Raw genomic sequence first — 25,460 nt, 5'->3', positions numbered from 1 at the left:
TCATAACTATGAGAACCAACATGTAATCACTTGGCTCACACTAGGCCTAATCGGATAGCCCGTCGGCATCATGCCTGCAAAGGGCATATTTTAAAGAAATGCAAGCCTCAGGATGCTGATCGGCCTTATCTTGAAGACTGTCCTGTTTTCCAGCCGACGGAAAAACGGGCAGTGACACGAAAACATGCGCCGAAACTTTGCCCAACTAATAGAGATTCACACATATGATATAAAAGGTGCACAATGGAAGCCCGAGTTATGGTGTTTGTGTTCATTAGCACGCTCGTCTAGAGTTTCGTGAGGCAACAAACGAATGTCGTGTGACGGTCACGTTCATTAGAAGTGGGCATCAACGAACCTTTCCGTTTCGAAGTGGTGTCAGCAGTTAAGGTTATGTCTGGCTGAATAACCGGCGCCAAAGCAGCCAATATGGAGCAGTTTGGCTCAATTTCTTCACTTTTTATCAAAATAGTTATCCGATTTTCCGCAGTTTGGCGCAAGGATGGCATCACTGAATAATGTAACGAGGAGCATGTTTATTATGGCCGTGAACAAGCGTGGACATTAGACGACCATCTGCCTGGCAACCTGAAACGCCGAGATGAGAGAACTCAGCTGGATCTTCTCACTAGTGCCAGCAGCAAGTCGGTACCTGCAAGATAGAGAGAGAGAGAGATCTCAAATAAAACCATGGAAATGCCAAACACCTTGCAGAGCTTTAGTGCAGGGCATGGCTTCTATGCAGTGGTGGAACTGACAACAGGCTTCCTGTAGCAGCTTCTGTATTAGAAGAAATTGCAATTCGTAGCAAGGTGTAAGGTGAAGGATATGCACTTTGACTGAAACGAAGAAATTAGTGCTAGATAGACCACACACTGAGAGAAAGCTGGGAGTTCGCAATGTACGCACTTGTGCACTGGGTGCCTTGATGGGTTAAAAAGAAAAACTCTAAAATGAGGAAGTGGAAAACAGTTTCGCTCAAGGGTCCAAGAGTGCAAAAGTGACCTCCGCCCATTCTTTAGAAAAAAATTGGGCTAGCTGGCAATTACGTGAATGGAGTTTCAACAAAGTATTTTTCTCGAAAAAAAAAATGTTTTGCTCAAATGAGCACTTTTTGAAGTTTACGCGAAGAAGCAAAAGTTGGCTGGAGTAAAAACTTTTACATGAGATGTGCACCAGGGTACAATACCAAATATTATTTAGAATATTTCACTTGCCCTGTTCTTTCATCTGACTTTGTTAATGAAGCCATGCAAGAATTTTCCATGTTATATTGATTCAGTAAAAAAAACAAAAAATGTGGTGCTTTAAGGAATTTTTTACATAAACGTCATTAAAGGTTCAGCCACAATAATTTCTTTTATGCTTTTCCCTGATCCTGTAGCTTGCGCTAAAAATAAATTAATACTATTGTTAAACTGAGTACTTTTTAAGAAAATCACTTCCAAACTTCGTAAAAAGTTACCATTTCCTGAGATTCAGGCGTAAATTAAGGATCAAGGACATCCAGCTAAAAATACGTGAGATGGCGCATAATACATACCATTTTTGTTGCTTGTAATCTAGAAATTTACCTTCGTGTAAATTTTGTTTCAGGTGAGAAAAAAAATTTTGAAATCTGCAACTAACCGCGTTGGTAGATTCTAGGTCTCTCTCTGGTTTCATTCACTGCTTACCTAAGTGAAATTAGATGACATTTCTCCTAATTTGGCCCTGTGGCCTGCAGTTTATCATTAAACAGTTCCTTGTAAATAAATGAATAAATATATGCATAAATTCAGTCAACTGAGCTGAGTAGGTGCCGCTTTAAACTCGACATTACAACAACAATGACAAATGAAACACTGTTTATAAAGAGTAAACTACATGCAGGCCTAGAAACACACAAAAGTAAAATGTTACATGGCAAAGAAGGTGCCTAATACAACAGGTAGCGCTTACTTCCATTACTTTTTGCCTGTCGAAACAACAACGACCAGCCAAATTACCTGGAATGACTGAATCAAATGACTGAGAAAATGCAGTGAATCTAACTGTAACCTCTCTATCCATGTGACATAAATGGATGAGTAAAAGTCAAGCATGAAATGTGCAGTGGGGTGACCATGGTAACCCGTGAAAGCTGCACAACTGCTACATTTGGCCACAGCAAAATAATGCCCACAACACAGCTGCTGCCTCGTTGCCAGGCTTGAAACCTAAGCCCGTATGCACTGAAAACATGAATACTGGACATGGTTCACCCCTAAGCTCAAATCGCACTCACTCAATTTCTGCCATCTTGTCAATCAGGTACATCTTCACTCGATCCGGAAGCTCAACTGTTTTCAAGAAAGTAGTGAAGCAATTAGTACACAGGTAGGGTATTGGAAAGTGAAACAAATGGCACTAATAAAATGCGTAACATTATTTTACAACCTAACGTATATTTGTAAAATTTATGCAGTAAGACAGTAAACTAAAAAGAAATATAATAAATTGAATCCATTTAGCATGAAATTTGTTTTAATAAGCATACGGTAGAATCTCAATGATACGAATCTCAAGGGTCACAATAATATTTGCATAATCCAAAACGAACAAAATTTGCCTGCAGAAGCACAGGAAAAGCATTCACGCAGATCTGTTTACGATTGACAGGATTGGCAGAGTGTGAGCTATGCACCGCCCATCACTGCTCGCAGTGCACACCACGCGACTAGTGACAGTCACATGTCGCCGCTCATTTTTCATGGCGAGTATCGATTATGGCTCAAGGGTGCCGCCTTGGCTTGCACATTCGTATCATCCGTAGTGGTACGGGAGAGCGTTCGGAAAAGCCAAACTTCTGTACATTGTACAGAATGAATGTCAGCTGGAGAATTTTATGAATTCCAACCATGATTGTATAATCGAGACTCCACTATGTTACAATGGTTCACAACCACCAAGGTCAAAAGAAAGCTATTGATAATGAAGTGGAAACAGGGTCAGAGATGTATTACTCGTGTGAGTATCAGCTACTCACTTCTGTGTACATACAGGTGAACCTGTGTAAGCACATCTTGAAGTGCCAATCCTTTCCCCACTTTCAGCTTGGAAATGTCTGGTACACAGAGGAAATGTCAAGGACAAGACACATATCTTCCCTAGTAATAAAATTCTTATTTAAGGCACCACAAAGAGCGCTTATGTATGGGGCTCCCATGACCATCTCACTGAGATGAAGATAAGTACTTGGATCATAAGAGTGACTAGCTGCCTGGTTATGAAAAACACAACAAGTTAAGCTCTTGATTTTCGACTTAGTGCTGCTGGACATTCTGTACCAATTTAATTTTCTGCCTAGAGTGAATTTTTTTCTCTAATTCTGCACTGCCCTAAAGGTAGGTGCTTAGAAAATAAATTGCTGAAGATAAGGGACAAAAGATGTTTATTTACACTCTGAAAGCAATATTCACGAATTGTATGGATGCTATATTGCTATTGCAGATGTACTGCAGATTAAGTGCTCATTTTTTGTGGCCCTGCATCACTGCTGTTGCTCATCTGATCCTAAGAATGCGTTGAAAAGTCGCTTTCACTGCTGCAGTTAATATCATCACCACTGTTAAAGGGGAAGAGGGTCTTAAAAAAAAATTTTAATGAAGTCACAATTATGAAATCTTCAGGAAACACGTATTTTTGCGTGCTGATCGAAAATATTTAATTTTATGTAAATTTTTGCGGAGAGCTTTCAATAAATTCTGCCGCAGGGATCTTGCTAGAATGCACGCCATTGGTTTCTCTTGACATTAAGTTATGCAATAAAGGTAAAATTATCTTCCTGCCTGTCATAGAAGTTGAACTATAGGAATCTGAATTTGTCACTTCAGAAACAGGAATACATATTTTTCTTCCCGTTTGTGAAGTATCAAGTTCAAAATCCTGTAACTCAACTTCTATGATAGGCAGGATAATATGTTTACCCTTATTACATAGCTTGATGTCAAGACAAGCCGATGGCATGCATTCTAGCAAGTTCCCTGCTGCAGAACTTCGTTAAAGCTCCCCACAAAAAGTTACACAAATTATTGAATAAGTGCACAAGGACTTGTGCATTAAATTAAATATCATATTTGGAATCAGCATGCATGATTTCATAATTGTGAATTCATTAATAAAAACTTTCTTTTCTAAGACCAGCCCTACCCCTTAAACAGAATGTCTTTTTTTTTGTTACAAAGACCACGCCTATGTTACCGCCCTGGGACATTAATCTGCTATGCCAGAAATCCCTGCAATAAAATATCGGCAGACGAAACAAGAAAACTTCCAGAAATTGGCACCACTGCTGCCATCTATCAAAAACGAATGTAACACCCATTTCCCACGCAGTCACACTGAGGTGTATTCCTGGTCGCACTTCGATGCCAGGCAGCGAGGTGGTGCCTCGCCTCACTTGTGTACTTCAAAACTGTGTGCCGGGGATTCCTTGGTCTTACCCAAAAACTTGGGATGCTAGTCTCCACTACACACATAGTGTAAATCTCCACTATGACAACATTTCAGAAACTGTTCACACCCTTCCTGTTCCTGACAAATCTCTCACCACATCCCCAACAACGAATTCTCTGGCGCATCCACTTAAAGGGCAGGCGATGAGGTTTTAGAATTCAACGAGTTTAAAGAGGTAGAATGTGTGAAACTCGGAGGTAACGCATGTGAAGTATTTTTGTGCTAGGATTTTAAATGGTGACATAATCGCAGAATAAATCCGCATTGGTGGTCAGGCTTCTCTGCAGTGCGCAGCGATGGGCAGAGGTCGCAACGATGACGTCACATAGGGCGGCGCTGCGTTTCCAGCTAATAAACAGTTGTTTCAAGGAATTAAACCAACGCCGCCGACGGTGAAGCCCACAAAGCATTGTTTGGCGGTGTTGGAAAGCTCACAGCAGCTCGTGGGCGAAGGTAGCGGGCATTTGAAATTTCGGCAACAATGACGTCATCACGAGTTTCTCTGCACTCCTTTAAAGTAGTGAGGAGAAGCCTGACTATCACTGCGGATTTAACCGGCGATTACGTCACTATTTTAAAAGCTGGCGAAAAAATACTTAATATGCTTTACCTTGAAGCTTCATAGATTCAATTTCTTGAAGAACCTCAAATTCTAAAAAAAACCATTTCACCTTCCCTTTAAATACACTCCTTATCCCTGCCCTTCTTTCCTCTATAGTCTCCGACCGTCCCCTGCACGCCCAAATAGGCCTCAACCCTATGCTAATTTCCCGGTTCTCATGACTAGTTGCCATTCAATCCCCCCATTACCAAACCCATCTTCCCTAATATGTCCTCTCGTTCCGACGGTCCGCTGCGACTCCGCGATTGCCAGACAACTTAAATTTCAAGCTGCTCTGTGGTCGAACTTAGAACAGTTAGTTTCTCGTTTCAATATACTTTGTAAAGAAGATGAAGCAGGCTTAGGCTTGCTCAATAAAGCAGCTGAACATCCCTAGCCCCTAACCGGTGAGACGCAAAATATGTACAAAAGAGGAAAGTAATGCTATAAGTATTAATGCAGATGGTGCCGCAATGATTGCTGATGAAGAGAATGCAGTTTTTCATTACTGTAAAAAAAAAATATAAAATGACAGGAGGATGTGTAAGTGCACTTGGACAAAGCGAAACGCTTCAACACACATGAGTTTGGATAAGGGGCCAAGAATTGCAAAATGAGCAAGTTCAACCAGATTCATTATGATTCTGATAATAGATTTTTATGGTGTAAGGGCAGCAGGAGCCAAACAGCGCCAAAAACAAGGTCAGCTGTCAACAGATTTCTCTAACTACACTTATTAGCATGCTAGAACTTGTAAGTAGTCCTGTTTTAATCTTGAGAGATAAATAAGGCAACATGAAAGGATACGGCTGTAAGAGAAAGTGAAGTCCTCGTTCAGGAGAGTGCTAACGATGTCACTGATGTCCTCCTTAAGAGGGTGTCCCACGCACAGGTAAACATTGGTCTCGTTCACTTCGTCGAAGGCCATGCTTGTGCTCTGAAGCAAGATACAAACACTCCGTGACAAGGCAACACTGTGAAGCGATACAAGGTGCCGCGAAACACTATCCAAAATTAAACTAGCTGAATCTCAGTCCGATTCCAGATGAGCTGTTATAACGACTACATAGGTGGAGGCAGTAGCATACTGACAATGACAATTATATTAAGGTGGGGTGGTACTTTGTTTTGTCAAAAAATTCGAATTGAGATTTTGCAATCAGATAGAGAATTTATCTTTCAGAAAATATATCACACTTCGTATTCGCGATTTCAAAAATGATTCTTTTGTCCACTGTCACGTTGATCAGAAAAGTCGGTGGGTCTTGACATGGTCTCTTTGTTTCAGATACTTACAAAAATTCATTGCTCTGAAATTTTCACCAGAAAGACAGGTTTTGGTTTCGCTTTGGAATTTGGCTTCATTCGTAGTACATTTTTCAGCCACCATGGCCTCCGCCTGTAGCTCTTCTGCCAAGGAAAGTTTTTACAAATAAAACGGTTTTCTGATATTTTATTGGCATTTTTCTCAAAAAAACATTTTTGGATGCTTGTGTACTTCTTGTCAGGAGCTATCACACCTAAGCAAACAATATTTTGCCGACGTGAATCAATGCTATTTACATAACTGGCACCAGAATCAATAGCCTAAGTTCATTTGTATTTTTCTGACTAAGAAAACCATTCATGAGTGCCAACTTCATCACACCGACAAAAAAAAAAACACATAATAAACCTAGTTTTTGCTCGAAGTGCATAATTTTGGAATCAACTGTGTAAAGCAGTGGGTGCTACTCTCACACAAAATTTCAAAACTCTGCAGATAGCAGATTTTAAGAAAAAGGTACAGTAGTAAAAAAAATAAAGAATACTGTAATACTGTACAAGATTTAAATCTAGTTTTGAGCTCTAAGATTCTTTGCAAATTTTATCACCACACCTTTTACTACAACAGCTGCACAGCCAACATTTGAAAACCCTTTTCAATGTTTCATCCCATCTTAACAAATGAGAGACAACAAATCTACGAACAGATGAGAGGCTCCACCTACGCTGCCTGTGCAGCACAGGTATAAGCTGACACATTTCAGTGAATAACGTCTAATGAAAACATTCCAAATAAAGAACAAGGTGCAGGGCACCTTAAATTGAAAGATTTGTTTGCAGAGTGGAAGCTCTCTTAGGTTACAAACTGCTACAGATGTTTAACTGAAATAATTTTAAACGTTCAAATTTAGATGCTGCAAATAAAATCATAGTCTTCTGCTCAAACCAATCAAAAATTTTTAATTAAACTCATCTAGTGTGTTGTGCAATGCCTAAAATGTTAGCGCAGTTAGAAAAAAACAGAAGCTACATGGCTGGAAGTGTCCCGACAAGTGGCAAAAGAATTCAAGTGTGGAGAAGGTAGAATAATATGTATGCAAACCTGAAGAATGTTGAGTGCTTTCCTCATGTCACCCTGGGCCAGATCCATGAGTGCTTTCTTGCCATCAGCTGTGACAGTCAGTCTGCAACACACATGCATCAACAAAGGAAAAGTTATGACAACATAAGTATACACATACCCATGACTGAAGCTATCATGAAAACTGCAGCATTTTTTGGTCCAATATGTAGGAGAATCCCGAAGGTGAAGTAGATTGTAGTAAGGAGAAATTACTCATTAGCATCTGCCCAAGTGCAGCCATAGGCCTACAAAGGAAAACTACAAAGTTTCTGTGAAAGCTGTATAGCTTTCCTTTGTAGCCGTATGGCTACGCTTGGGTATCTAGATGCTGATGACATTTATTACAATCTACTCCACCTTGTGGGATTCCCCTAAACATTGTTTCCACTTCAAGTTATTGGTTAATTAACTACCGGCCTACCATTTGCTAGCCATCCTGGTTAGATTAATTGGTAGAGGGACTCCCCCGGACAAGTGGTACTTCCAGATTCGAACAATGGACCAGGACGAATTTTTTTTCTCTTTAACTAGAAAGTTTCTGTAAAGGCTATATAGCTTTCCTTTGTAGCTGCATGGCTGTGCTTGGGTGGATGCTAATGAGTAATTACCCCCTCATTACAGTAGTCATTCAAACGCAGGTTCATCCTTCCTGAAACACCCTTTGGAAGGATGGTCAACCTGTAATCATGACCCGAACAAAGTACTAGAACTATAATTGTGGTTAAAGAACACCTGCATCTCATGAGAACCTGACACAAAGCAGCAGAACAAGTCCCCTCGATGCCTTGAATCGCTAACGTAATTGTTTAGACCGCCACAAATGTCACGTTGCATCTCTTTTTGATAAATGTCAAAAGCTGTCATCAGGAGCTCACCTAGCAGAAGTGCGCAGTGGTAACAGGGTTTTTCACGTGCTCTCTCACAACTGCGTTTCGGCAGAAAACAACATTTACAAAATCTTTGATGGTCACAGAATTGTCACATTCACACAATGGTGCTACTTGGGCTTTTCCACGGTTTATATAAAGCTCTGATGCCTTTCATTTCAGTTTGTCCTGATGATATGAGAAGTTAACCTACGTAGAGTAATTCAGTTCGACCTTCATTAGACAGCTTTAGCCTACCGTGTACCATGTTACCGTTACCGGAGCATCGGGAGCCCGTCCATCACCGGTGAGCATGCGCTGATTGGTTCCGATGCTGCAGGCGCGCGTGTAGCTGGTGGGTACCTGGCGCCATGTGCCGCCTTCAGGGAGATTTGCGCATGCACTTTGGCTGTGCACGGGCTCCCGGTACTATGGTACTGGTGACGGTAACACAGTACAAGGTATGCTAAAGGTGTCTATTAACTCCTACGTTAAGTGAGCCGGCATAAACTCGTGACTGGCGCATACGTATCTGGACAAACAGGATGAAAAAAGAAACAACTTTTGCAATAACTTTATTTGTTCAGCACCGCCTGCAAAAGGCACAGCATTAAGAGCTCATAATTGTTTTCTTAATTGACATTCATTTTACATTCTTATTACGACTCCCAAAAGACCAAAGACCAAGCAGTGTCCACATTCCCTGAATTGACAACTGTAAGCTTTCTTGCTTTCATAAAACCCCAACGTAATATAACAGAAGGTGCCATTCAAAATTTATAGCCATCATTTTTCTGCAAGGGTATGCATTAAGAGTGTTAGCGCACATGCGGCTATCAGTAGCTCGTAACCGATTATGGCGACACACCTCACCGCGCGTCCCCTACTCCGATGACGCGGTGAAGTATGTCACCTATCAGCTGCAAGCTACTGTGAGTAGCGATTTTTAAAAATTATTTCTAAACTACGGGGTTCCTGCAGAAATTTCAAATTTGACTTGAATACCCACAAAGACCATCTCTACAGATCTGTTGCACTAGAATATGCCCATCGAAATCATTTCAGGGTCCCTAGCTCCAGTGTCGCCATCAATTTTTTTATAATGCATTATGTGACCTGTTCTGAACTATGTGGTTGGCATCATTTGGCTATTAAAACAAACAAAATGGCATAATTATTCACAGGGCATAGGCAAACTACACGTGATGATCCATGCATATTAATGCCTTATGCACTTCCAAAAATGAAAACACACAACCAAAACTCTGGTGCCCATACTCCTTCACCATTGTGCAATTGTTCCTCATCTAGCCTAGAAGAGTATTTTTGTCATGGCTGTTTTGGGTAAAGTACTGCACTAGTCTTTTTGCTTACACTGCTCGAACTGTACACTGCCCTGCCAGATGTGGATTTTCTCAAGTACATGTCTTACCTCTCCTGAGTAATCACGTGATCAATGCGGGGTGACATCTGGGCAGCTGAGAGGGGTCCGAAACGAAACCTGGTACATCGCGACTGTAAGGCCGGGATGATCTTGGAGAGGTAGTTGCAGATGAGGCAGAAGCGGGCATTCTCTGTAAACTTCTCAATCACTGTTCACATATCCAGAAAGAAGAGAACAGGATAAAAACATTCAAAGACCGCAAGAATTACTATGTGAAGGCACATGCATTATTTACATTGGAAATAAAATGCAGCTAGAACATTTTTGTGCAAAGTGAATTCATTGCTTCCAGTTATGATATAGCAGTGAAGAAGAGAGAGACGGCGAAAGGAATGAGAAAAAAAAAGTTATGTGCAGATGCAAGACCTAATTTGTAAAGAAAATAATAGAAGATCTTGAAATTGACAAGGCTGGTGGCCAGTGTCTCAGAAAAGCCTTGTTATTACTAAGGGTTGGACTTTTCATTTAAACTGAAAAAAAAAAAAGGTAAACGTATGTTGAATTCAGTTTTCAAAATTCCGTTTTAACCAAAAAGGGTCGGAATTCTTGGCATGCAAGGCATAGCTAGCAGGCTGTTGAGTACGAGTTACATTTAGTCAAAGTTGAAAATTAAATAAGCAGGAAAGCTAGGGGCATGATGAGACGGTGGTAGTGTTGGATAAGCAGCACAGTTATGGTATTTGAGGTATATCTCCGCTAGTTTACCTACCTAGTGATGTGATTGGTTGAGGTCACTTTGGAAGAGCTTTTGGAGCAGCCTAAAGTGTCTTTTGGCGCATAAAAGTGAGCGCTTAGTGCAGATGTATATTGTATTTTCCACTGTATAAGTAACACTTTTTTTTTAATTTTTCGTTGGTGCGACCCATATGCAGCGAAAAATGACACGCCACCGCGCACCATCTTTCGCCATTCCTAGTAACTATGTTTGAAAAGCAAATCGAAGTGTAAAAAAGAAGAATCGAGTTATAAAATTTTAGCACATCGTGATCCGCTGCCATAATCTGCTTCTGCGGGGAGCTAGGCAGGCTCCCAACTACACCTGCGCAGTGGCCGGTGTGCGCTTCTCAGGGTCACCTGCGCATGCGCAGATAGCTCATTGCAGAAACGGCTAACGGTAACAGATGTGCTATGCTAAAATTTTATAAAATGTTATCATACAGCTAGAATTACAATCCTGCATAAACAGGACTCAATGCGGCGGCACCGCAAAGTGCAGGCCGCAGCTGCATCCAGTACAGTCTTATACTTGAAACTTTCAATTTCAGCATCACATTGGTATGTCTTCACACGCAAGGCAAAGAACGATGCAAAACTGAATATCTGCGCCATGGAATATGTGCTGGAGAATGGGAACCACACAGCAGGGAGACAGTCCGACGTGAGTGAAAAAAATTATCCAGGACTATCCGCCTCTTTCTGATAGGGCAACGAAGTGAACCCCAAAATCGACGCCCACTAAGAACTTCACGGTAGCGTACCGTTTCCCCACTTCAGCCGAGCGAGGATGTGAAAGTCAAGATCGGCCCTACTTGTGAACGCTTTTGCCATGCACATTTCCAGCATGCCCTCCATGGACACCACGGGATGACTAGAGTAAATCCCTGTGTGCTGCATGTCTATTTCAGTTCTCTGTTTTCATTACGCGGGGTGACAATGGGCACGGCCAGCATGGTATGCAGCAAGCATACATTCACGAAGGATAATACACGGCACCCTAGAATTTTGTTCTTAAGTAAATATGGAGTTTTGGTGCAGGTTTGGCACAGGTTACTTGTACTTTTTCATAATGTAGCAGCATGTAGCAAGCTTTGTCTTTTGGCACAGTTTGGCGCAATTGGCGCAGCAATCACATCACTGCCTAGCTTACATACCGGGGAGCACCAGTTCTTCACAGCCTGCTGCCTAAGCACTCTTTGTTTATTATCATTGCCCACTTCCGAGCAGTTAGTTGATTAAGCAGGTTCACCAACAACATAGAAGACACTGATACGAAACGTTGCATGGCCCTAAAGAAAAAGTATCATTCTGTGGCTATAGTGAAGGCTGACCAGGACTTCCACTGCTGCCATCAACATGCAGACCACATGATGCCCCGCCATCTCACTCAATCCAGCATGACACCCCACAGATAACATGTCAGCTTAGTTCTTAGATGTACACTTGTGTTTTTGTCTGCCGACTATCTCATTTAACTTGCATAGCTTTGTTTAATGGCGATAGAAATCCCTCCTGCAAGTACAGCTACAAATACTACCATTTGCACGTTAATTTCTGGTAAATAAACTGCTTATGCCGAGAAAACGTTGAGGAAGACTCTAAGATAGACCACACAGGATTGCCACAATAAATCACCGAAAAAAAAGTCAGGAAGTCATTCATAGGAAATAATATTCACTGAAAGAAAGAAACATGAAAATTGCTATCTGAAAGACCGAAAAAAGTATGCCGAGTTTTCAAAAAATAAAAACCGAAAAGTCCAACCTCTAGTTATAGCTTACAAAAAAAAAGAAAGAAAAAAAAATGAACTACCTTGGACTTAAGACCAGGACATGATTCACGCAGTCATCAACACAACAGGCAGAAGTGGAAGTATGGTACGCTGTACGACGGGTTTGTTAAACAGGAGCTGCTCTATAAAGGCAAGTGACATTTCAACAAAACTCAGATGCTAGTGGAGCTGCGTCCCATCAAGTTCGTTACGTTTGTTGTCTACCTCTTCTGGAGGTAATCCTCCCAGCTAAAAATGCACGCTGTATGAAATTATGCAGTACTTTTCCATTGCCTTTCAGTGCTTTCATTGGCATTCCATTAACAGCTTTACACCAAATCCTCCTGCTGCAACCAGCATGTGGACCTTGGAACTCCTTTATTTTTGTAAGTTCGTTAAAGGCATTTTTGCCAACATAGCAAGGTGATAAGCAGCATGAGTACCTAAATAAGCATTAAGCTTAGGCACTGTTCCTATCATGATCCAGCCGCTTTCTTCATTTCACAGGAACATAAAACTGTGAAATCTGTATCAAGCCACATGCATCTGGTGCTTTTTAAATTCAGGTGAGAGCTCCCCAGAGTTTCACAACTAAATTAATTGCGGATGCTGCTGACAAACAGTATCATTCAGAACAGGCATTATAAGCAGGGGCCCCAGTTGATTACATAGAGTGGATGCACAATTGCTGCCGATGCTGCATTGTTGTGGAAAAGATCACTTTTATTCTTTCGTTGCTCAGAACTGTCACTTTCCAAATCAACTATAGTTTGCTTACTTTGTATGCAGCCCTTCAAATTGGCAAACACATTATTAGCAGACATATTGTAAAGGTGAACTACATATACATACCATTTTTGACAAAAAAAGAACACACTGTTGTCTGACAATAACACAGGGTGTAGAGTAAAATTCTTAGAGCCACAAAAGAAAGCAGTAAAATATCTTATTTCTAGACTAACTAATGTGAATTTATGAATCTAAAACCATTGTGGCACTATGCGTACAGGCATTATCTTGACGTAATGCTCTTAGATACTCGGGAAAGACCATTTCAGAATTACTGTTTTCCACATTCAGAGCAAAAATGTGACTTTTGGACTGTTGTGACATTATATGTTAATATAATGGAGCATTCACGGTCCTTAGCATTGAATTATGTGAATATTTCAGTCATCATGCTTTTGAAAATAATTTGCTAGCATTTAACTTTGTCAGCTTCGCCTAGAAAGTCTGTTTTTCCTAACTGCTCACAGCTTTACTATACTCTCAGGTAGTACCATATTTATATCAAATTCTGCCTAAGATCTCAACACAGACCAGCAGCATTTCATAACGAAATAAATAAAAATTAAATGAATGATGGAACGAATGACAGGTGCTTGCTTAGCACAGTAATCCCTTTCGTCTCCGTTTTTTTGGACTGCTGGATATAAAGAATTGGCACACTGGACTCACATTAATTTTAGTTGCCTTAATTTGAACATCCAGTTAGTTTGAAGTGATGCTTCAGCTTCACCACCATTAAATGTATTAAAAAGGTTCCAGGTAATTGAACTTCTCATAACTAAACAAATTTTCAGTCCATTTTGAGCACGAGTTGTTCACTGTCAACTGCATAAACTGTACACCTGGCTCTGACGTGTGTGGTTGCTTTAAAACTGAGCTAATTTTTCTTCAATGCTCACAGCAAGCTTGTCAAGTGTCAATGCATCCCTCGTAAATTTCATTACTTCGCTACTCTAATTTTACACAAACGTACCAAGTGACGTCGGTACTTTTGCTATTATTCACTTAATTTCCCAAATTTTTACCAATGCTCATGATCATGATACATCAAACAGATATTCTCAATTACAAATAAGTAAAAAATTTTATGGTTTATGGGGGTTTAACGTCCAAAAGTGACAGGCTATGAGGGACACTGCATTGAAGGGCTATGGAAATTTCGACCGCCTGGGGTTCTTTAACGTGCCCCAACTTCACGCAGTACACAGGCCTCTAGAATTTCGCCTCCATCGAAATTCGACTGCCTTGGCTGGGATCGAAGCTGGGCCTTTCGGGTCAGCAGCCGAGCGCCATAACCACTGAGCCACCACGGTGGCGAAGTAAACAAAGGCACGGCCTAATTATTCCTTGCCTTGCAGTGAGCAAAAAATGAATTAAGTACTAAAAAGCTCTTTGCTTCCAGTTATCGTACTGTCTGAACAGAAGGAGGACACTGATGTTCTACTGACCCATTGACTTAGGTGTTACTGTTAGGCGTCTGTTATACCAAGACACAATATTAGGTCTGAAAACAAATCCGGACATCTTCAAAGTATTCATAGTTGTTACAAACACAATATGTTTATTTAAAAATAAAATGCATGAAATTCTGAGATTCCTACATTGTTCAGCACTGTTGCTTTATGCCTAAATATTCAGAAAAGTGAGGAGTTTCAAGGTATGAAGCTTATACTATCCTGTTGCCTATTCTTAATATCCCTTCTGCAGTTGACGTCCGTAAAATATTCTTTTGTCCAGTTCAGCTAATTTTAATTACTCAATCACGCCAAGAAACACCTTTGCAAAACATGGAAGCTCAGTAAATAAACTATCAAATAAAATGTAGCCATTTAAGAGGACAGTAAATTTCATTAAATGACTTTGCAATCACAAGAAGAAATGCTGCATTGACTGCTGTAGATCATTAGTTTATAATTACCAAAGATAACACGAGCTTGCTTGTCTCTTTTATAAGCATTAGTAGTAAAAGTAATTTAAAGTACAGCGACATTAGTAGGAAAACATGTGAAAGCCACGAACAGTAGACCGTATTTCCCCTTGCATTGCAAATGTGTTTTTGTGTTTGTTTAGCAAGATGCTAGAATAACAAGAGCAATAAGAGGTGGTTAATTCAGCACACACCATGATATGGACAAGTATTTAAGAATTTGTATGTTACCCCTCTTTTGGTTCCTTGTGGAGTCTCCTCCCAGTGTAGTTGAGAGCGTACTGTCATGACCCGTGGGACTCTCACAGCAGCAGCAATGCCAGACTGGCATTTAAGATGCTCATGCAGTGTTTCATAGAAAACCGAACAGAATGCCCAGCAAGTTTCTCCCCTGGTCTAGTCACCACAATAAAAAAATAGAGAGAAAGGAAATACAGAAAGCCCATGTTCTACTTTCATGTACTCACCTCTACGCAGTGCATTTTGTGCATCATTGGTCATAGCATCAGCTTCATCAAGTACAATCAGCTTAAAGCCAGTACTGAAAAAGGAAAGATCAATTTAGATGCACATGACACAGTCACAAGAAGTGTACATGACACAACTACTTGAGCTTTTCAGACATAGGCAATAAATAAATGAATCACGAAAAACTTACTTAAATATTGTTTTGGTGCTTGCAAAGCTCAATATCTCTCCACGAACAATACCGATTCCTCTGTCATCTGAAGCGTTGAGCTGCATAAAAAGTATGTTGATCAGTTTACATTACCGCAGCAACAAAGCTAACACATGAGAAAGTGACGAAACTTGTTTCTTTTTCATGGCTCAAGCTACCATGCACATTAAACAGAAAGAAAGATGATACCCTGAGCTGCATGAAACCATATTATCAACAACACGTATCACATAAACACATGCCAACACATGCACTATAACAAGCCATATAAGATGGTTGCACCCATCAAGTCATTAATGAAAGCACCTGCAAGTTGAAACACATGGCACATATGCAGTGTATGTTGCACATGCAGTAAGACGTAACGCCAACAGCCACAAAATTGTACAGGTCATATTATAGGCCACAGGCTGGTATGCCTACTTCAATTTTTCGTCAGCCTTTTTTTGTCTAATTCATATCCATAACACTTCACCCACGAGCCATACATTATAGTACATCCCTATTAACGTAACCACAATGTGTTATTTGTTTATTAGTCTATGTGGCACATTTTCTGTTGCTCCTGGGTACAGCGGCTACGTGCTGGGTATATCAAGACCTGGCACACAAAACAATAATTACGTTCTGAGTGATCAGCTTTAGCAGGATCTTTGCTGTTACGTTGGATTATGCAACAAAATATGGGCAGCGATATCATGCTGGTACGGATCCGAAACAACACAACTTTAGCTCAAGGATACATATAGGATACGCCAAGTTTCGTTTAAAAAAGCTAACCCATCATTATACACGTTTAAAACTCCAGCAAAAAACTCTGAATTGTAAGCAGTGACAGCATGATGAATGTGATTGCTAGATTGATAAGAAAATGAAAAATATGCTGTAAATATAAATTTGCGGCTACAATACATGCATGAAACTAGCTTAGTAATGGCATTATCAATGCCTCTTGCAGAACGACAACGTAGAAAGCCAGCAGCCACTGCTGAAATGCCCTGCACACAAGTGCACACTCCCAGCTAACATACCAATAACGAGGCTCAAAATCTAATAATTGAGGCCTGTAAAAAACAAAACAAAAAACCATTTTGACACGAGTGCTTATTTCTCTGTTTATACGTGTTACTACCAATGCACTGCTACATACATATTGCTGATGAACACTGACATCGACTAGCTTCGGATGCTCACAGCAAGAACTTGTGTGGCACATCTCTCATGCTTCACTCCTAAGTGCCAAATTTCAAGATCAAGTCCAAGAATGTTCCTCGTACATGCTACAAGACCACGATTATCACGTAGCAGAATAGCCAGCTTGACTGGAAGCGAGAAATGAATCAAGGAATAAGAACTAATAGTAGTAACAGATCTCACCTCCAACACTTTTGAGGTGAACTCCCTCGGACTGTAGATTTGCTGCGCACATGCAAGTATTGTTGAAGTTTTGCCCGTCCCTGGAGGCCCATAGAAAAGCAAGTGCGGCAACCTGTCCTCCTTAATAAACCTTCCAACTGAAAAAAAACAAACAGAAAGCGAAGGCAAGATGCTCAGCCTGCAGCACCTGGTATCAAATAGAAACTTCTCGCACAGTAAAACGGAAGTGAGTGAGTGAATAAACTTTATTGCTCTAATAAAGGAGTCTTGCTGTTTGCCCGAAGATTGCCAATGTCTTCCAGGCTGAGCGTGGTTGGCGCTCCTAGTCCAAGGCACCACTGTCCCTGGCCATTTGGCATGCGTGGCTCACTATGTCTCTTTGGACCTTGAGCTGGCTGCTGGTTAGCCGGTCCTCCCACTGCTCCGCATTTGGCTCTTTGTTACCTCGGAAAGCTACATTGTGTATGCATTCCCATGTGATATGATACAGCGTGGGGGTTGCCCCGCACCACGGACATGCATCCCTATACTGCTCCGGATACATCTTATGTAGAATGTGAAGGTTGTGGAAGGCTCCTGTTTGGAGTCTTCTCCAACATGTCGCTTCATATTGTGTTAGCAGAGGATGTGGCTGGGGATATTTGCGCCTTCTGCCTTTGATGAGTTTGAGGATAGCTGCGTACGTGAGCTCTACCGTTATCTCCGGGCCGTCCGAGGCGTTTGACGCACCAGCTCGGATAGTAAGCTCGCGAGCTAGCTTGTCCGCCTTCAGATTGCCTTCGACTCCGGCGTGTCCCGGTACCCAGTAGACCCTATGTTGGATCTTTTCGTCGGTTCGCTGCGTTTTCAAGAGAATCCTTAGTGCTTTCTTGTTGATTCTTCCTACCATGTAGCGTCTGCACGCTTCTTGGGAATTTGTTGATTGTGAGAGATTTGTTGGTGCGATAACCCTCGGCTGCCGCTAGAGCTACGGTGATCTCCTCTGCCTCAGTTATCGTCCCATCTCTCGTGGAAACGGAAGCAACAGAAACATTATCGCGTTCAAATCAGCACGCCACTGAACACTTCGGAATAAAACAAGAAATAACAAAAAGCACCACTATTTTTGAAAATGAGAAAGGGATACAAACTCGTGCTAATTATGTCTTCATGTGCAATCAAGTCGTCGAGCTTCTGCGGCCTGTATTTCTCGACCCTGCGTAACAGAAAAAGCACGCATGTTGGCGTTGCATGCTCTCGTCATGTGCAATGCGTTTAATAATAAAATTTATGATAACATGTGCAGTAAAAAGTGCGAACCATGGTAAGTTGGGGGTAGCCTCCTTGCTGCTCATAGCGTTTTCCAGTTTTCCGCGCGCAATCCGATACAAGAGAGCGAGAGAAAGGGAGACGAAAAACGCGCGTGTAGAAAAGTTAAAGAAAGTTAGAACATAGCATAACAGTATAAAAAGAAAGCGCTGATATAATATAATAATTGGTGACTAAGGTGAAGTTTGTCGACTAGAGCTTTTTATACACAAACTTGAACTTTTGCTTATTGCTCTCACCGCACAGTGGTGTAAAATACAAGATGGCCGCGCCCTTTGAAAGAAACAAGTGACATGTAAGATCATCTGTGAAGCGAGATGAAATCTAAGCGTCCCGCTTTAGCCTGCATATTTATCGCTGTTTGATCTTTGTTTAAAGGAAATATACCTTACAATCTGCCGGGACTGTGTCTTGCCTACTGTGGCAAACCAAAAAAACAACGTCGTCGTGCGGCGATGTCGGCTGAGGAGCTACAAGCGGTATGTTGCGGTGTTGAGGCATCTGTTATTTTCTTACTCACTGAGCTTAAATTCTTTCTATTCCAATATTTCAGGAAGAGGCGGAAGTTTTGCTCTCTATATACGATGGTGACGAGAACTTCAAGAGGTTATCCGACACAGTGTTTCAGTACAAAGTGAGTAGGCGTGCTGGTTGAACTCAAGAACAGTTTCAGCTTTCTCGTTCTCACAGTAGCTTATTGTTATTGTTTCCCAACGGTTAGATTGGTGATCATGGCACCCACAAGTCGTTCCTCATTGAGATCAGTTGGCCAGAGAAGTACCCAAACGTGCTTCCAGTATTTAATATGGACACCTTCTATAACAAACACTTGTAAGTATTCTTGTCGTGGAGCCAGTACACGTCGTTATTTACGCAAGAGTGAGCTGTTTCCTTGAAGTCTAGTTTTACTCTACAAGTATATGATTTCGTTGTTCTTCAGCTGGTATGTGATCTGTCTTGTGTCCGCTCAATCTCGTGGTTTTCTTTTTCTAGCTTCGCGTTCGTGTAATTAACGTTTACATTCACTTATTTTGTCGCAGAGTTGGCGAGGTCAAAGAGACAGTTGTAACAGCGCTCAGAGAGCAGGTGAGAACGTAGCGCTGCCTTTTGCGTTTGGTTTTGTGCATCTGGAATTTGAATGCATTCGGCGTTTCTTAGTCTGGCATGGGAGTGATGTACAAGTTTTAAATGAAGTGATAAGGACTGTAGTAGTGTCCTCCGAACTTTCAGCAAGTCATGTGTCTGTTCTGTGTTTTTTCTTCAGGCAGAGTTGGAACTGGGAACCCCTATGACATACACACTTCTTGAGTGGATCAAGGAGCATGCAGATGAACTCACAGAAAAACAGCCAGAGACGCTGCCAACTGCAGAAGTTGAGGAAGAGCAGCCAAAGGTAGTTTTTTTCATATGGCTGGTTATCCATCTTCTCTGCAGAGAGTTCCAACAAGCTGTGGCATGCCATTAGGCTTTGCATGTGCCTGAAAAACACTGTTTGCATGTTCTCTCTGGTGTTTGCTACTTTTATGTACGGAAGTGTTAAAGTCTAGAGTCTTGCTTTTCAGTTCTTTAGGTGACAAATTTTTTGTCCACATTATATCCACTTTCTATGCTCCACAGTCCCACACAGTAGTCACCGCTGGTTGTTAGCGCTGACCATTTGTTTTGTTCAGTTATGAAGATACTGCCACAATGCCCGGCATGGCTGCAGCCAGACCACTAACGTGAACTGCGAAGAAAATCAAAGCGATTTAGACCCCTTTGATCATTTTGCAACACTACAAAGTGCTGGGATAGCAAATGACTGAGAAGATTTTGAGGGCATATTAGTGGCTTAGGCAGGAATTTAGAGAGATGCCCTCTCTTCTTCACAGATTTCCACAGGAGACCTAGCCCACCACCTCTTCCTTCAGTGTGTGAAACAAATTCCTGCTGTATAAGTGGACTGTGGTTTGATCCTAAAGTTTCCATAGGCAAGGTATTAATTTGACTCAAGACATGAGCTGAATTGAGAATGGGCACAGTGGCAGGTACTCCTCTTATAGCTGGCATGCTTCATCTGTAGTATGGTTTATTGTGAGCAGGGTGCTGTTAGTTTTACATATTTTTGTTTGCCACCAAATCTAATGAATTTAGGATAGTTCCCAGCTTGTCTTTTGGAGCTCTGAACTATGTTGTTTGTTTTTCATATTTTCAAGTGCGCTTGTTGTTTTTGTCTGCATGCATATGTAAGTGCGCACGTCCATGAAGACATCACAGTTTTTGCAACATAGAAACCACCAAAGGTTCTGGTTGCCCAAATGCACAGTCATGTATTGAAGGGCATGCTCTGCACTTGTGTGTGCAACATGCATAGTGCACCCCTCATCATTAGACTATACAACCAGGCAACAAAGAAATTAAGCTTGTTTGTGGCTTCTGTATTCTACAAAATTGTGTGGGCACCTGTACATCTGCTGGCCAAATGAACCCACAATTACTTTCCTTCTCTAAATAAAAAAATATCCCCATTTGCTTTTCGTTGCATCCATGCATGCACATGTGTCCAATGCACAGAAACCTGGAAGGGGTTCTCTGCTTTAGTAGAGGGGACTTTAAACCCTGGGCACATCCTGGATGCATAGCTGTGTATAGAGGAACTTTTAATGGAAGTGTAATTGTTATGCTGGCAACAGTTATTTTCAAGAAAGAAAGCTCAAGTGTTTTTTTGTACCCGTTTTTCAGGAGCTGCAGGTTTCATCCAGAAAAGAACCGAAGCAGCCAAAGCTGAGCAAAAACCAGAAACGCAAGCTCGCTGGTCGTCTACTGCCTACAGGAGAGCTACCAAGGGGTCATGACTGGGTTGATGTTGTCAAGCATCTCACTCAAACTGGATCAGCAGCGTCTTAACCGCACGCTTCGTTTAGACTCCATACCAAGCGACAGCTATTGTGAACCTTGTAATACAGTGCACTGTGCCAGAAACATGATTTTGAGAGGCATGTACAAGTCCACCCGAATTTATAAAATATAGCCTTTTTTTCTCAACACCACACATATGTTAAGATCACAGCCTAAAATTTGGTGCTCTGAACGCTTTAAGGCGATAAACTCACTAAGAGGCTTTGCAGCGAAAAATGCAACAGCCCATTTTGGAGCAAAAATTTTGCATTTATGTAAGCATATTAGGATATTTAATATGTTATATATTCCAACATGTTAACGAGTTTTGCAATGAGGCTAAAGGTATGTTCTGGAACGAGCCCTCTGCTATGTATTGTCTATGCATCTTGTTAGGAGTATTACATTTGGGGTTCTGATAATCACTGAGGTTTTTATATTTTTAAAATCAGCTTCCTCATTTTGTATTCATTGAAATAAATTTGATGCCTAAAGTAGCTGAAATGGCCACAAAGTAGTATTGTGCCATTTCTATTTATGCAAACCTAGCATGTCAGCCTACAGTAAGAAGTCTAACCAGTGGTGACTAAATTTTAAATTTTAAATTTGTGCTCAGACTTAGTGATTTTGACTTAAGTAGGGGTAAAGGTATATTTAAGTCCTTGCAGAAGCTACATATATTTTTTTTTGGCTAGTTGGTGCAATAGTAAAACAAAGAATTTCAGTGCGAACAAGCCCAGGATGCAAGAGAGAGACATGAAACGACACAGACAGCATCCACCTATGTCATTTTGTGTACCTTGCTTGCATCTTAGCCTTGTTTACATCAAAAATTTTTCCACTTGTCAGGACCTTTTGCCTGCATACCATCTTTGTGTCAGTAAATCTGCTGCCTGAAACTGTGTTTAATCTTGAAAAACATATAAAAAAATACCTAAAGGTGTGTTGAAAGGCCTTTTACCTGTTAAGTATGATAGGGGACCTTTTGAAAAGACATTTTTGGCAACAGCAGATTTATGATCAAAAGCTGCCCTTCGGTGCCACTTGGGGCTTTCCATTTTCTCATCATTCATAATAGTTGGAAATCTGTCTGTTCTCCGCTACAAAATTCTTGATGTTGCGCCTGAAATGCTTTGCTTTTTTCCCCCATGTGAATAAGTGAGTTACTATGAGTTTGGTTGTGCAAGTTACTGCCTTTGTCAAGCTCACTCTCCCTGCTGCGTTGTCCGCATTGGCACTTGCCAGTCATGGCGTACAGCGATTATGCTTAACCTGCCACCTGCACAGTGTGGTGTGTAAGGAACATTAAGGATTGTAGAGAGATGACACAGGCACTGGAGGTGACAGGAAGTCTTGAACAAGACTGTAAATCCTGTGCTGTGTGTACAGCAACTATTTTTAGCTTGTGCGTTTATCAGCATATGACCTAGCAATAGGGCAAGCTCATTTACGACGTTCGGAAAGTGTTTCAGTGCCCCTTTTAAGTTAATGTAAGTTTCCCCTACACAAAAGCCTCAAGTCATCAAGATTTCACTAGATCACTTATGTTCAGACAAGCTCGAGGCAATGGGTGCAAAAATCTTCTTATGCCTGCTTTGTGATGTTTACTGGCGTGAAAAACACAGAACGTAATACCCATTTTGCTTGCACCATTAGCTATTGCCCTGCATTTCAAGATTTAAAGCAGTCAGTTAACACAACCTGGAACTATACAGTACCACAGCCTCAGCACAGAACAATGCTTCTAGATTTATCCAGTCTTCTGGCCCAATCAGAAAGCCTCATTTTATCAGTAATATTGGTTCTCATTGTGTCAATGTAAACTAAGGTCTCATTTCTGACATAACTTTCTGTTGCATATTCATCAGTCCTTTTTAAGGCAAGTGGAGGTACCATTTTTAGGCTGTGTGTTATGGCTAACAAAATTTTCCAGGTGTGGGAATTGAAAAATTTTCTAATTGTAGCAAGGAAATAACGAACAAAACTTTATTTTTGATGCAATGCTGAGAGCATACAGTTTCAGGCTTTTGCCACACAGCAAATCTGTGAAAATATGCAGGATTAAAGAGACTTATTCCTCAACGGCTGTACATGTTTCATAATTAGATCTGCAAAACTTGCTCAGGCGGGAAATGACGTTAGCTTGAAAGCAAAGCTGCAGTGGGCTTGTAGGTCTTACATAAAACTTTTAATTACCATACTCGTGGCAGCATGGAGTAATGTAGCCGTCGAAAAGCATACAAGGTGAGCAGTAGGGCAGTGGGTCAGCGGCGGGAAATGGAACTGCCACAGTTATGGAATATAGTAATCAACTTTGAAAACTCCACGTTTGCACAACAGGAACATAGCAGCCACAACTGTAATACCACCCAACTAAGAATCCAGCTCAGGCACTTCAAAAGCTACTGATCAATGTAGGCATCAGTAAGGGCAAGTTGGGAACAATGAGAGAGATCAACATTTAGCATAGGGATGTACTAGTAAAGAGTAGAGACTAATACACACATTCTCGAGGAACAATTTAAGCAATGTCGAAGAAGTCGCTGCTGGCATGTCACAATATTCAGTGTGGTCCGATGGAATGGTTACCGACACAGTTTTGCCCATCTTCAGAACCAGGCCAATTGCGAATTTTTTCGGTAGGCCTGGTACCACACTGCAATGAGCACGGCAGTGGCGGCGACCGTCAGAGCCCCTTTCCAAGTGCCTGAGGCAGCGACCAGCGCACCTGCATAACGCGCGCAGCGCCACAGCATTCCGCGGTTTCGAAAGGACGCGATGGGTCGCACATGTTCATTGCGCTGTCCCCTGGTGTGCGCTAGCTCCGTCAGGAGTTTCGACGGCGGGTGGTCTTCGATCAGCTGTCGTGCTTGTACGATGAGCTGTTCGAAGGGCAGGTCGCCTTCGACCAGCCGCGACAGATAGCTGTGTACAGGGGCCAAGTCGCAGTCGAGTGCTAGAATCTCTTCGCGGGCGTGCAGAACCACCGCAGCGGAAAGGTAGATTGGCATCCAGGGGTGGCTGGCCAAAAAGAGGTCAAAAAGGCGCACCACAGTGTCGTAGTCGGCGAGCACGTGACCGAACCAGGTGATGACCCAGCTGAGGCAGAACATGATTCCAACCTGCGCCCTGTCCAGGAAATCCCGCAGTTCCGGGCTTTCGTGGCCGATAAGAGGGTAGATGTGTTCGAGCATATCGGCCGTCTGTGCCATGGTCTTGTCCATGAAACGACGAAGGTTGGAGCACGAGAGGCGATCGACTAGAAGGAAGCCCACTTCTTCGCCCAGAACAAGCAGGATAGTGACGCAGATGTCATGGTAGCCCTGGTAGTAGTGCAACTCGGGGTTCTTCATCAGAACGCGCATGATCATAAACACAAGGCGATCCTGAAGCGCAATACGCTGGCCCTCCGCGATACTAGGCGGGAATCGCTTGAGCGAGCGCTTCACGTCGAGCACCACCTGCTGGTAGTAGGCGTGCTGCTCGATCTCTGCGAGCGAGGGACGCGGCGACGTTTCGTACACGTTGACGCCGCCGATGCGCGGCCAGACGAGACGCCGGTAGTCGTCACAAACCAAGCCCCCCACTTCCACAGCGGCCATCTTCAGACCCACCGTGCTCCCATCGGCGAGCGAGCGTTCGATCAAACGGCGCTTTCGGGACACCAGCGCCCAGTCGACACCGTCGTCGTTCTCGTGCTTGACCTCGGCATCCTTGTCTTCGGTCGTCTCGGCCTCGCTCTGGTAGGCTCGCTCGTGTTCCGGCAGGTCCTCCTCTGGGGCCACCATGATCTGCTCGGGCGCCTGGTCAAATCCAGTTTCGGATAGGACCTGGATCCGCTTGGGCGATGGCGCACACTCTCCCAGGCGTTCTTCCGGCCGTTCAGCTAGGCAGACACCGCTGCTCATGCCTGTTCGAAGGCACGACACGTCGTTTTCGTGCCCCCAAATAGCTGTATTAATAACGCGGTACACTTCCGTGTGCGCTGCTTTCCTGAGACAAGATTACATTGACGTTACAGGAACAAGGAACAAACCGCAGTTCGACGCACGAACCGATGAACGAAAACAGATGAGCCAGAGCGACCAGAGAAGCGAACGACAACGTTGACGACTGGAAGAAACGGCGCAGCGGAATTTAGCAAAAATGCATCTCAATTTTTGGATTAAAAACAAAACATTTACACTCTAGCAACACAAGGCATGGGTCGCTGTGATATTATGTAAAAATAAATTGTTT

General features: G+C 42.2%; 3 protein-coding genes across 3 annotated transcripts; 1 reads left to right on the top strand and 2 right to left on the bottom strand.

Annotated features, from left to right (window-relative positions):
* Positions 1-516: 516 nt before the first annotated feature.
* On the bottom strand, positions 517-18,482 carry RfC3 (replication factor C subunit RfC3). Its single transcript, XM_077654387.1, has 11 exons — positions 18,336-18,482; positions 18,167-18,231; positions 17,037-17,173; positions 15,639-15,718; positions 15,448-15,521; positions 9,765-9,924; positions 7,446-7,527; positions 5,885-6,014; positions 3,008-3,085; positions 2,267-2,321; positions 517-652 (listed from the first exon to the last, which is right to left on the bottom strand). Exons 1-11 carry the CDS (start codon positions 18,368-18,370, stop codon positions 565-567), a joined length of 984 nt encoding a protein of 327 aa, XP_077510513.1. The 5' UTR covers positions 18,371-18,482; the 3' UTR covers positions 517-564.
* Positions 18,483-18,509: 27 nt separating this feature from the next.
* On the top strand, positions 18,510-22,166 carry LOC144121270 (RWD domain-containing protein 4). The gene is made up of 7 exons (XM_077654388.1): positions 18,510-18,639; positions 18,723-18,823; positions 18,898-18,978; positions 19,066-19,175; positions 19,385-19,430; positions 19,609-19,737; positions 21,066-22,166. The coding sequence occupies exons 2-7, from the start codon at positions 18,800-18,802 to the stop codon at positions 21,228-21,230; spliced, it is 555 nt and encodes a 184-aa protein (XP_077510514.1). The 5' UTR covers positions 18,510-18,639; positions 18,723-18,799; the 3' UTR covers positions 21,231-22,166.
* Positions 22,167-23,193: 1,027 nt separating this feature from the next.
* Positions 23,194-25,299, bottom strand: LOC144121267 (TBC1 domain family member 20). Its single transcript, XM_077654386.1, has one exon. It carries the CDS (start codon positions 25,127-25,129, stop codon positions 23,831-23,833), a length of 1,299 nt encoding a protein of 432 aa, XP_077510512.1. The 5' UTR covers positions 25,130-25,299; the 3' UTR covers positions 23,194-23,830.
* Between the last annotated feature and the right edge of the window lie 161 nt (positions 25,300-25,460).

The sequence above is a fragment of the Amblyomma americanum genome, chromosome 2 (assembly GCF_052857255.1).
Source record: "Amblyomma americanum isolate KBUSLIRL-KWMA chromosome 2, ASM5285725v1, whole genome shotgun sequence".
In the NCBI taxonomy this organism is placed as follows: Eukaryota; Metazoa; Arthropoda; class Arachnida; order Ixodida; family Ixodidae; genus Amblyomma; species Amblyomma americanum.
The sequence above is the reverse complement of the archived record's forward strand: the minus strand, read 5'-3'. Positions and strand labels throughout refer to the sequence as shown.